Source organism: Dendrobates tinctorius, unplaced genomic scaffold (assembly GCF_039654945.1).
Source record: "Dendrobates tinctorius isolate UK_male_01 unplaced genomic scaffold, ASM3965494v1 ptg000111l, whole genome shotgun sequence".
NCBI classification, from domain to species: Eukaryota; Metazoa; Chordata; class Amphibia; order Anura; family Dendrobatidae; genus Dendrobates; species Dendrobates tinctorius.
This window is the reverse complement of record NW_027361779.1, coordinates 42,680,519-42,694,325: the sequence shown is the minus strand read 5'-3', so window position 1 is coordinate 42,694,325 and position 13,807 is coordinate 42,680,519. Positions and strand designations below refer to the sequence as shown.

The window sequence follows — 13,807 nt, the reverse complement described above, 5'->3', positions numbered from 1 at the left end:
CGTCTCCACAGCAGGAAGCTGACGACGAGAAACGGTCCAGGACGTTCTCGCGCGATCAGCAATAACCAGCGGGGGAGCGGTCGGAGGTAAGTATCTGACATAGCGATATCGCTAGCAATATCGCTATAACGTCACAAAAGCCAGTGACGTTATAGCGATATTGCTAGCGATATCGCTTAGTGTGATAGGCCCTTAAGCCTGTGTGAGGCTTATTGAGACTCCACTCCTATCTCACTGCAGAGTAATTACAAGTTGAGCATAGCTGACATCAGTAAGATTACTGACACATTGAGCTCTCAGCTCTGGGCAGGCCGTGTGGGGCAGTACAACATAGCTGATAGTGCTAGGTAAGGAAAAGTGCTAATACAAGGGTTTGTAATGTGATACAGCTAAATTCAGCTGCACAACCCCCCCCCCCCCACACACACACACACACACACACTGACTCATGCAGGAGGTTAGACCAAAAGATCAGCACTGTATCATTACATCTCACACACTGAGAAATCTGTGCTAAACTATGCTGGTGATGTGTTCTTCTTTCCTTTTGAGTGTTGCTGCCTGCTTATAATTGGTCTGCATCCTACATGGAGAAACAGCACATGCACCCAGTAAAAACTGCTAGATAGCACACACTTGGACTTACAAAAGTTAACTCAATAGGTTCCAAATACTTTGATTGCTAATATCTCTGCAATGAAGAAGTGAAAAAAAATAAGTAAAAATGTTTTATGCCACTCTGTAGTTACTATTATTCAGGATGGCAAGTTCAGCATGATAAATTTGGTGAATGGTCCTCTTTAACATGAGGTCTATGCAGTGGCTTTGGACCAATGAAAATCGAATCTGGGACAAATCATAAAGATATATTAAGAAATATAAAAATCTTGTTACTCGTAATCCACATAAAAAATGGAATTGGTATGAGGGCATTTGGATAGTCATTAGAGTTGAGCGATACCATCCGATACTTCAAAGTATCGTATCGGATGGTATCGGCCGATCTTTAAAAAAAGTATCGGTATCGCCGATTCCGATACCGGAAGTCCCATTCAAGTCTATGGGACTTCCGGTATCGGAATAAGAAAAACCCTTTCCTGCCCTTGTACAGCCTCTCTGGGGTCTGTACGGGCCTTTCGGGGGGCTGTGCCGGCCTGCCAGGGGGTCTGTGCAGGCTCCGGTGGTCTGTGCCGGCCTGCCGGTGGTCTGTGCAGGCTCCGGGGGGCTGTGCCGGCCTGCCGGGGGGCTGTGCCGGCCTGCCGGGGGGCTGTGCCGGCCTGCCAGGGGGTCTGTGCAGGCTCCGGTGGTCTGTGCCGGCCTGCCGGTGGTCTGTGCAGGCTCCGGGGGGCTGTGCTGGCCTGCCGGGGGGCTGTGCCGGCCTGCCGGGGGGCTGTGCCGGCCTGCCGGTGGTCTGTGCAGGCTCCGGGGGTCTGTGCAGGCATCGTCCGATGGGACTACAAGTCCCATCGGGCGATGCCTGCTACCATGACAGTGATTGACACATTAGCCAATGATGGGACAGTAGTAGTCCCATCATCCGGCTAATGTGTTAAATGTTAAAAAAAAAAAAAAAATACTACATACATACTACATGCTACATACATACTACATATATACTACATACATACTACATACATGCTACATACATACTACATGCATGCTACATACATACTACATGCATGCTACATACATACTACATGCTACATACATACTACATATATACTACATACATACTACATACATACTGCATGCTACATACATACTACATACATACTACATACATACTACATGCATGCTACATATATACTACATGCTACATACATACCACATGCATGCTACATATATACTACATGCATGCTACATACATACTACATATATACTACATGCATGCTACATACATACTACATGCTACATGCATGCTACATACATACTACATACATGCTACATATATACTACATACATACTACATATATACTACATGCATGCTACATATATACTACATGCATGCTACATATATACTACATGCATGCTACATATATACTACATACATACTACATATATACTACATACATGCTACATACATACTACATACATACTACATATATACTACATGCATGCTACATATATACTACATGCTACATACATACCACATACATACTACATACATGCTACATATATACTACATGCATGCTACATACATACTACATATATACTACATGCATGCTACATACATACTACATGCTACATGCATGCTACATACATACTACATACATACTACATGCTACATACATACCACATATATACTACATACATACAATACATTCATACAATACATACATAGACATACAGTACATATAACATAGAGTAACATACTTACCAATACTTGTCACATTGTTCCCCGAAGCCATTGTCGTCTACGGAATAAATATTAACATAACAAACCACAAAAATACTCACCCACGATCCGAAGCAGTCCACGAGTGTGTCCCACGACGATCTTGGGTAGAGAACTGCAGCATCAGCTGATGCTGCCGTTCTCTACGGGCTGCAGGAATCCAATGACGGAAGGTAGGTATCCTTCCGCACTGTATTCCTCCGCCACTTAAAAAAAAAAAGTCCCTAGTCTCACTTTATGCCATTGCTGTGTGGGAATTTCCCACGCAGCAATGGCATAAAGTGAGACTAGGGACTTTTTTTTTTTAAGTGGCGGAGGAATACAGTGCGGAAGGATACCTACCTTCCGTCATTGGATTCCTGCAGCCCGTAGAGAACGGCAGCATCATCTGATGCTGCAGTTCTCTACCCAAGATCGTCGTGGGACACACTCGTGGACTGCTTCGGATCGTGGGTGAGTATTTTTGTGGTTTGTTATGTTAATATTTATTCCGGAAAGACAATGGCTTCGGGGAACAATGTGACAAGTATTGGTAAGTATGTTACTCTATGTTATATGTACTGTATGTCTATGTATGTATTGTATGAATGTATTGTATGTATGTAGTATATATGTGGTATGTATGTAGCATGTAGTATGTATGTAGTATGTATGTAGCATGCATGTAGCATGTAGTATGTATGTAGCATGCATGTAGTATATATGTAGTATGTATGTAGCATGCATGTAGTATATATGTAGCATGTATGTAGTATGTATGTGGTATGTATGTAGCATGTAGTATATATGTAGCATGCATGTAGTATATATGTAGTATGTATGTAGTATGTATGTAGCATGCAGTATGTATGTAGTATGTATGTAGTATATATGTAGTATGTATGTAGCATGTAGTATGTATGTAGTATGTATGTAGCATGTATGTAGTATGTATGTAGTATATATGTAGTATGTATGTAGCATGTAGTATGTATGTAGTATTTTTTTTTTTTTTTTTTTTTTTTTTTTTAACATTTAACACATTAGCCGGATGATGGGACTACTACTGTCCCATCATTGGCTAATGTGTCAATCACTGTCATGGTAGCAGGCATCGCCCGATGGGACTTGTAGTCCCATCGGACGATGCTTGCACAGACCCCCGGACATCAGCACAGCCCCCCGGCAGGCCGGCACAGCCCCCCGGCAGGCCGGTACAGACCCCCACAGGGTGCACAGCCCCCCGGCAGGCCGGCACAGCCCCCCGGCAGGCCGGCAGAGACCCCGGGCAGTCCACACAGCCCCCCGGCAGGCCGGCACAGCCCCCCGGCAGGCCGGCAGAGACCCCCGGAAGGCCCGAAATGACGGCGCATCATGATGCGCACACACCGCGCATCATGATGACGTCAGGCCGTCAATCAACTGAACTTCCGATTCCGATGCCGAATTCCGATATTGAAAAAATATCGGAAGTCGGTATCGGAATTCCGATACAGCAAGTATCGGCCGATACCCGATACTTGCGGTATCGGAATGCTCAACACTAATAGTCATATATAGTACAGTACGTCACTATAGAGCGCTTTGCTGCATAGAATTATTTTGTAATAATTGGTTGAACTAAAAGGCTTCTTGACAGATACTCATCTGATCTGTAAACTGTGTTTCAGTGTGTTAATGAATATATCACTACTCTTGTCTTATATTAAATTGTGCATCCAATAATAACAGGCGGAGGAGCTGGCCACCGAGGGCTGCCTTAATGCCATTAACAGTCTACTGACCTGTGGGGAATATTTGCCACTGTTCACTACTGAAGAGATGAATGACCTCCTGCAGGTAAGCACCTGATGTGTCACTGGATCATGGCTGTAATACATGTGGTTGGGTCTGATGACAATTTTTAATGTAATATATTTAACTATTTTTTTCTATATGGAAACTCTTTTGATTGTCTTCCAGCAATAAGCTGATGCCAGTGTGAAGTTGAAGACTCATTTCAATCATCCATGATTTTAGAGAAGGCTTTTGACTATACAATTTCCCGATAGCAAAGCTGCAGAAAAAATTAAGCATTACATAGTGCTTGTCAAAATGAGCCATAAAAATATACACGGGTCAGGCCTGAGTCCAATATTTTACGTCTGATCATAATAATTAAAATCAAATAAAAAATCCAATTACAATAAAACAAATATACTAGGAGAATGAATGGAAAAATAGGGAACAGGGAAAAATGATAAATACTGAGAAAATAGTCATATAGTGATTGTTACTTTTTTACAGTAACAAGGAGTATAGACTACAATAAATACATCCCATAGAAACAACCAGGCATGAAAGAAAAGATATACAGTAGTTACCAAGAAACCCAAATATAGGTACCCTCAGCTGATGCGCCTTGACAAATGCTCAAGAAATCTGCATGCTTATATTGCATGCTTATATAGTAGGCTCATATTTATCTGCAAATTTCATCTTGTGTATTGAAAAAGGTGAAAGCCATGGCTAAAATCCACTGATTTTCAGCAACATAATGACAGATCAATAGTTCATTTCTTGAAGATTATGATTGATTCTAAACTTACAGCCATTGATCTGTAAACTAATCTTTTACTGAATCCAACGAAATATACCTTAAAAGTGTTTTCCATCACTGCCATCACCTAATTAATCGGGAGCCACTGCTGGGTCTCCCACGGTCTTCAGAATGCAGGGTCCTTCAGCAATTGTATAGCACTTTGGATGTTTCAATGTTTTTCATGTATCCGCATCATGACCCAAGGGTTAAGGGCGCCCTGTTATGATTAGATAACCGAGAAGGATAGCAGGGGAATAGACTAGGCAACCACATAACCAGAGAGGTTGGTAGCTTAGCGGATTGCAGACCCCGAAACTGACAACACAACTAGAATTAGCCGTGGGACGTACCTATGATGCCCTAGACACCTCGGCACAGCCACAGAATTAACTAAGCCTACAGAGAGAAATGGGAAAGCTAATCTGCCCTGGAGTCGAGCCCCAAAGGAAAAGATAGCCCCCGAACATATATTGCCGGTGAGACAAGATGAAGCACAAAACACAGGCAGAGAATAGAGTAAGCAAATGATTGGGTCCAAACTGTCTAGATAGAACAGGACAGGAAAGGATACTGTCTGCAATCACGCAAAAACCCTAAGAAAAATCCAAAACGCCTGATATGCAAAAATACTGAGGCCACACGACCTCTCACCCACTAAATCACAACTCTGGTGTGAACTGGTTACTATAATGACTAACATATGCTGTGGCATATGGAACATAGTCCAGCACAGGTCCCAGCATGGAACCAGGCTGAACTCACACCAGCTAAGCAAAAATCAGAGACAAGCAAAAAATGGATCCAATGCAAAAAAAGATTCAAGAAGACAAATAACTTATCTGAAAGATGCAGTACAGAGCAGGAGACAAGCAGACTTCAAAATATGCTCAGGAAGCAAACCAAATCACTGGCAACAACTGAGGGAAGGTTGCTCACTTAAATTTCTCCAGTCTGTAAACCTGACCTCCAATCATCCTCCTCAGGTGATTGATTTCTGTCAGCCAGACCAGCTCCATTACCAGCAGCAACCACCAGAGGGAGCCCAAGCACAGAGGCCAGGTCAAAAGTGTTCACAACAGTGCCCACTTCCAAGGCAGCACATAAACGGGTGCATTATCATGAACTCTATGATTGTGTACCGTTATTTCACAGGTCCTTCCTTCTGACTCTATCTGCCCCTGTTTGCCACCATTCATTTCTTTTTCACTGTCTGTATTTGGTGAAATTACAAAAGTTTGGATATCCAACTGATATGCCATACCAATACATGGTGTCAACACTGTCTTATGTAGATTATGACAGGTCACCAAACAACTTTTGTTGAGGAAATGTATTTTGCTTGTTTTTTCTCAAATGGATTAAAAAAACATGAATAAATATACAATATTTGTCACCATATTTTTAATGCGTATTGACCTCCACTCAAAATTCTAAATCCACCCCAAAACTACAGATTTTATTAGAGCCATGTATGTGTTTTAGGTTTTAGGACCAGCACTACTCAGGAAACATCCACATCTTGGTTATGACCCAACCAAATACTTTATCTCGCAAGTGAAATCCTATCTGCGAATAATAGTTTGTATTTCTCCATGCCATGAACTTCTGCAGACAGCCTCAGGGTAAGCCTAATATTTGGGTTTTGCTATACTATTGATATATGTGTACAAACCCTTCTCTACATTTATTTTTAACAATGAGAGAAGAGGGAGGGGGATCGGAGAGAACCATCAACATAAGGAGCAGGATCTCTGATGGATTTGTAACATTTTTGCAAACCGGTAAGGTAGATAAATGACATACAGGCACTCTGTGGCAACAAAACTGTAAAAAATAATTTTTTTGAAGGCTGTTTAGAAATTTGTTTAACTTTGCATTTAGGAGGCAAAATAACATTATATGAGTTATCTGTGTATTTGATATTGATGACCACTGCATGAGTTGGATCATCAATATCAGATTGGTGGCGGTCCGACAAATCAGCTGTAAACATTGTTTGTGGACGCATGTGAACATTGAAAGAATCTGCACTGTGCCTCTCCATTCATGTAGTGGCCACTGCCAAGTACTGCAGAGCAGCTCCTATTCTTTTGAATAAGAACTTATGCTCAGTACTTGGCAACTGGCGGAGCTGCAACTAGCTGATCGGTGGGGGTGCAGGGTGTTGGCCCCCCCACAAATCTGATATTGATGTCTTATCTTAAGGATAAGTAATCTATATCATATGCTTGGAGAACCCCTTTAACATTATAGAGTAGTGTAGTGTACTTTAGGATCATGTATTTCATGATGTTGTATGAATTTAAAAGAAATGATTTAATTAATGAAGGCGCCAGAATGTATGGGGATTTACACCAAGGTCTGAATAGGAAATAACAGCTGGACAAGTTGGTACTTTCCATATTCTATGGGTTTAATGAGTTTCCATTTATACATATATTCTTTATAGAAAATATCCTGGATTCTTAAGTGGGTGCCAGCTAATCTGGATTGACAGTTGGTCACAAGATGTTATTAACAGGGAAGCCAAACACTACATAATGCAGCACAGGATTATGGAAACCCACACAGAAGAAACTCGGTACGACTGCTGTTCACGTGTTATTGTCCATAGATCAGTATTCATGGAACATGTCCTGTATTATTCATATACCTTTGTATGGAACATATTCTGTTTCAATGAAAATACATTTTTAATGATCGGAAATAAAGCGTAAAAAAAGAAAAACATGTTTACTTCACTAATTCTTATTTTCCATTGTGTTTTAGTGAGAATGTAGCAACAGCTATGACCTTGATTCATAGTTCTATGCTCCATGACAATGACCAGATTCCATGGACAGGAATCAGTCATGGCAGCATATTATCCAAGAAAGCAAATGAGTCCAGCCAGAGTAACGGTGCACTCGGAGATGGCGGTCCTGCCCAGTTTCCATACTGTAAAGATATTACTCAGGTATAGCTCATAAAACAGATATCCCGCTTCTCAAAATGAGGACATGCTGGCAATAAACTCAATGCCACAGATCTGGAAGTTAAACATTGGTCCTAACAAACAGGCAATCCCTGCAAGTGTTGCGACTGACAAACAGCCGCGAGACATGCATCCGCGAGGACTCGAGCATATATTTCGAGCACATGAACATGGATGACGCCTTATTCGAGCACCTTCGCTCATCACTAGTTATTAGTGATGTGCGATTATACTCGTTGCTCTGGTTTTTCCGAGCATGCTGGGGTATCCTCCGAGTATTTTGGCTTGCGCGGAGATTTAGTTTGTGTCGAAGCAGCTGCATGATTTGCAGCTGCTAGACAGCTTGAATACATGTGGGGATTCCCTAACAAACAGGCATTCTTCACATGTATTCAGCCTGTCCAGCAGCCGCAAATCATGCAGCTGCGTTGACAAAAATGAAATCTCCGAGCACGCCAAAATACTCGGAGGACACCCGAGAATGCTCGGGGAAACCCGAGCAACGAGTATACTCGCTCATCACTACTAGTTATCAATATGAATGTGGTGGACAACTAGCATCAAGAAGTGGACAACTATTTATCAAGATTGAACAAGGGTATAAATAGGGTTTGTAGTACATTAGGAATGTTACACATGTATTAACATTATACATTTTCACCATTTAGGAAAAACTCAAGCTTCTACTAACAAAGGATACAGTAATGACAGACAAAGTTTTTGTTGGTCCCAGTACATTACAACTGTTTTTGGATAACTTTAAATCCATTTTCCTAAAGAAAATGGAAGAACAACTCAACACAAACAATCGGCTGATGTAAGTATTGATTTTCTTCTTGCTTAGTAATAGAGACCATGTCACTCTTGGTTTTAGCAAAAAAAAATTTATATGCAAATCACTAACCAAATCCTAACTTTTTATTTTCCTTTAAATGAGTGGTGCACAACGTGCGTGCTGGGGTCCACCTGCAACCCACTATGGCATTTTGTTTTTCTCCCAACCTTGTATATATTGTATTTTCCATGTCAGATTGAAGAAGAATAGGACGCTGGTCAGCAGCCGTAAAGGGAATGCAGGAAAGAGCACTGTGTTACCATATCTGGCTCCCCTATACATCAAGAGACCAAGGTTCCTTGTCTCCTGCTCACCACTCTAGAAGGGCATATGTGGGAGTGAGTGGTGGCTGCCTATGTGTGCAGCTCTCACTATTCTATTTTAAAGGGTTTATGAGATGTAACCAGCTACTACACTCATAGTCTTAAATGGAGACAGTTACATGTGTGCAAGGTCTCCTCCTTGCTAGAGTACCTAGGGGGAGAAGACCCTCATTTTCCAGATATGTGGAAGTTCTGATAGTAGAACCTGCATTTCTTAGACATTTATGACATTTTCTTTTGATATACCGTAAACCTCTCAAAAGGTGATACCCAGGGCCAGTTTTAGACAAAGTGGGGCCCTAGGCAAAAGTTTAAAGTGGGGCCCCAAATGCCAACATTGTAAAATCACACATTTAGGTTACATTACATGAGCAGGATGTGGATACAGGTGGCAGAGGGGCCTGTGCTGGCACTGTGGCCCCCATATTCAGGGGCCTTATATCAGCCAACGGGTCTACCACTATTAGCATTACACAGGAGCGTTGCTAGGGTCAGAAAAGATTGGGGGGCCCAAGCCCCAAGACAAAGAGTTGTCCCCCAACCCCCTCTTAATTTTTTTTTAACACTGCAGATAACACAGCAGGGCTCCCAAACGTCCTGGATCCAACGGGACAGTCCTGACTTTGACACTCCCACCTGCGGGATTGTAGTTTTCCCACACTGCAAATCAGCCACCACGCCCACCTATCATTTTAGAAGGGGCTGTGTACCGATCGCCATACAATTCCCTTTATGCACAGCACACTCCAGAACAGAAGCCCTCCCGGCTCACGTGACCAGTCATATGACTGTGACCTCATCCTATGTAACACCAGAGATAGCAGTGATAACTCTCGGAGAACAGATAATGTATTAGATGTCACCTGCAGTCCTACGCAACACCACAGATAGTCTTACTCTGAAACGCTATGGCTATGTTCACATGCATTTTTTTCAGTGGCCAAAACCTGTTCTATTGGCAGTAAAAAATGTTGCGTTCAAAACACCTGTTTTTCAGCTTGTTTCTGGTGTTCTTTACACTTTTTTCAGCTTTTTTTTAAAGTGAGGATGTTTGCTTTGTCTACAGTATGTTTAAGGCCACGTTCACACGTTGAGTATTCAGTCAGTATTTCACATCAGTCTGTGGAAGTCAAAACCAGGAGGGTGAGAAATCCAGAAGTAGTGACGTGTTCCTATTATGCTTTTCCTCTGATTGTTCCACTGCTGTTTCTGTATTGCAAATACTGATGTGAAATACTGACCAAATACTAAACATGTAAACGAGACCTAATAGTTTAATTCAACAAAACCACTTAAAAAATTGCAGTGAAAAATGCCATTGCAATATCTGCAACTTTCTTTTTATTCTTTCATTGCTTCCAATGGGTGAAAACACACTGAAAGAAGTGACACGCTGCAGATTTAAAAAGTTCTACAGTTCTGTAATTCAGTCAGAAAACAAACAAGCGCATGCAGGAGATTTCAGAAATCTCATATGTTTTGCTGGCACTTTAAAAAGCCACTCTTGGCCACGTTCATAGGCAGAATTTCTGCAGCTTTTTCTTGTGCAAATAAGAAGTTTACAGCATTTTATAGCACAAAGACTGAGCTTTTCAGAGATCTCCTCACACCCTTATATTTTCTCCTGACTGAATTTCACAACTGCAGCTTTTTTTAAATCTGCAGCGTGTCACTTCTTTCAGCAATTTTTTTCACCTGTAGAAAGCAATGAAAAAGCTTTAGAAAAACTGCAAATGTCGCAACGCTGTTTTTCGCTGTGTTTTTGGTGAATAAAACTAACTTTATTAAATATGTACTCTAGACAAAATGAATACTATACAAAAAAACAGCAAAAGCTCTTAAGGTCTGTGTCAACGGTCAGTAAACTGGATGCTGTGTACATCCACAGCATCCAACCCGCAGCAGCCAGATGTTACAGCATAGTGGAGGGGATGTCCACTATGCGTGCACATACGCCCGCACCTCACCCGCAGAGACAGACATGCAGCACGACTCTCCAGACGGCAGCATGTCAATTTATCTTGTGTAGATTCGAGTTTCCGCAAGAGAAATCTCACCCCTACGATGTATTGGGTGCGGTGAATCCGCACGGTTCAGTGACCACACGCGGAATCACCTGCGTTCAACAGATGGCAGCACTTTAGACGGAGCACATGTCCGCTGCGTCCAAAGTGCTGCCATTTCTGGATCGTCTGCACATACCCTAAAAAATGGGTGTTTTGAAAGCAGTGTTTTTACTGCCAAGAGAGCAGGCTTTGGCAGCAAAAAAAATGCACCAAAAACGCTGATTCCTATGCACACCTGTACTATATACTGTATATGTATAGTTTACCCTTATTATTTCACATGGGAATTCATTTATTTCTATATCATAAATCCCCTGATTCAGCAGACAATATCCCTGTCTTGTGTCATCCAGACAGTAGTGACAGGAGGTCGTCCTGTCACATTACAAGCAGGGATTAGAGACTGCGGTCAGAGCTGATGCTGATCGCTGCTGTATGTGGCTGTGAATCCTGATTCTGCAGCGATCAGCACAGAGCTCCGGACCACAGAGAGGAAATCACTGCACTTTGACCTGTTATTGCTGCTCTTACCAGGTTCTGTGGCTTCACTTAGGCATATCCATTCTCAGAACAGTGCTAGGAGCAGCCATGATCAGGACTCAGGAGGTGACATACAGAGCTGCAGGCATTGTCCTGCACTATCACTGTGCTGCTGTAATCGGCCCCTGCCCTCACTCTCAACTTTTAACCTGACTGCAGGGAGAAAGCGACAGGGGGGCTCAAGGGGCTTTGTGAGAGACACTACAAGACTTCAGAGCAATGCACAGCATTATTCACTGCTGTACACCCTCTGGGCACTTCATAAATGGACTGCAGATGCATGGGGCCCCCTTTGTAGGTGGGGGCCCCAGGCATCTGCCTGGTCTGCCTGGTCCAAACGCTGGCCCTTTTGATACCACTTTAAGTTTTATTGTGGCTCCTGGACATAGTTGAATATGATAATGTGTCCAAAAAATATTGTGCCCCATTCTCTAAACCAAGGAGAAATGCTAGTAGGGAAAAAGAAAAGAGTTGTCAGTCAGATTTCATTTTATCTATAAATATAGTACAAAAAACTGTAATAGATTCCTATCATTTCTATACACATAAAGATAGATAGATATGGGATAGATAGATAGATAGATAGATAGATATGGGATAGATATGAGATAGATAGATAGATATGGGATAGATAGATAGATAGATATGGGATAGATAGATATGGGATAGATAGATATGGGATAGATAGATATAGATGGATGGATGGATGGATGGATGGATGGATGGATGGATAGATAGATAGATATGGGATAGATAGATATGGGATGGATAGATAGATAGATATGGGATAGATAGATATGGGATGGATAGATAGATAGATATGGGATAGATAGATAGATAGATAGATATGGGACAGATAGATAGATAGATATGGGACAGATAGATTGATAGATATTAGATAGATAGATATGAGATAGATATGAGATAGATAGCTAGATCGTTACACCGATGCCTCTACCTTGTGCCAGTCATTACACTGGCTACCCATCCACTCCAGAATTCAGTATAAACTTATTACCCTCACCCACAAAGCCCTCCATGGCTCAGCACCACCCTACATCTCCTCCCTTGTTTCAGTATACCACCCTACCTGCGCCCTCCGTTCTGCTGATGACCTGAGGTTAGCATCCTCAATAGTCAGAACCTCCCACTCCCGTCTCCAAGACTTTACACCTGCCGCGCCAATTCTTTGGAATGTACTTCCCAGGTCAATACGATTAGTCCCCAATCCCCAAAATTTTAAGCGTGCCCTGAAAACGCATTTATTCAGACTGGCCTATCGCCTCAACAGATTAACCTAATCTGTCCCTGTGTGGCACAGCCAAAAGTTTTACCATAACCAGATTTCCCGCATCATGTTCCCACATGCTTTATGCATCCATTAGCCCTCTGTGTCTGTACTGTTACACACTTAACATTATGGCTGGTCCATACAATCAGGGCAACTGTTACCACCCACCTTTCGTGTCTACCTCTTTCCTCAGACTGTAAGCTTGCGAGCAGGGCCCTCTTTCCTCTTGGTATTTGGTATAATCTACTGTATGTGATTATTGTTATGCTGTAATGTCTATTGTCTGTACAAATCCCCTCTGAAATGTAAAGTGCTGCGGAATATGTCGGCGCTATAAAAATAAAATTTATTACTATTATTATTATTATATTAGATAGATAGATAGATAGATTTGAGATAGGTAGATAGATAGATATGAGATAGGTAGATAGATAGATGTGAGATAGGTAGATAGATAGATTCATAGATGTGGGATAGATAATTGATAGATTTAAAATAAACATACATTTTTTTAAATAATGCTGCATGAGTTGATTCTACATAAAGCATTTGGATTTCAACAGGCATGCACTTGAGACACTTGCTAATACAAGAATGGATGCAAGGAAAACTCAAGAAAGCATTGGTGGTCTTGAAGAAAAGTGCAAAGAATCACAAATTGTCGTTTCAAATATTTTAGATAAACTTATTACAAAGACTTCTATGTTGGAGCAGCTTAAAGCTATTTTAGGTAAGGTTTAAATATTAAAACCATTAGTTCTTTTGAGAATTATATGCATAACGTTAAGGCTTTTATAATCTCAGTATCGGGGTTGCCAACATA

The 13,807-nt window shown here is 41.7% G+C and overlaps 1 protein-coding gene across 1 annotated transcript in view; it reads left to right on the top strand.

Annotated features, from left to right (window-relative positions):
• LOC141100933 (uncharacterized) overlaps window positions 1–13,807 on the top strand; it is a 516,918-nt gene that overhangs the window by 358,475 nt on the left and 144,636 nt on the right. The window contains exons 69-74 of the mRNA XM_073589707.1: window positions 4,106–4,213; window positions 6,438–6,577; window positions 7,405–7,536; window positions 7,725–7,911; window positions 8,598–8,746; window positions 13,548–13,714. Of these exons, the coding sequence (XP_073445808.1) occupies window positions 4,106–4,213; window positions 6,438–6,577; window positions 7,405–7,536; window positions 7,725–7,911; window positions 8,598–8,746; window positions 13,548–13,714 (883 nt within the window). The remainder of the gene's footprint in view (window positions 1–4,105; window positions 4,214–6,437; window positions 6,578–7,404; window positions 7,537–7,724; window positions 7,912–8,597; window positions 8,747–13,547; window positions 13,715–13,807) is intronic.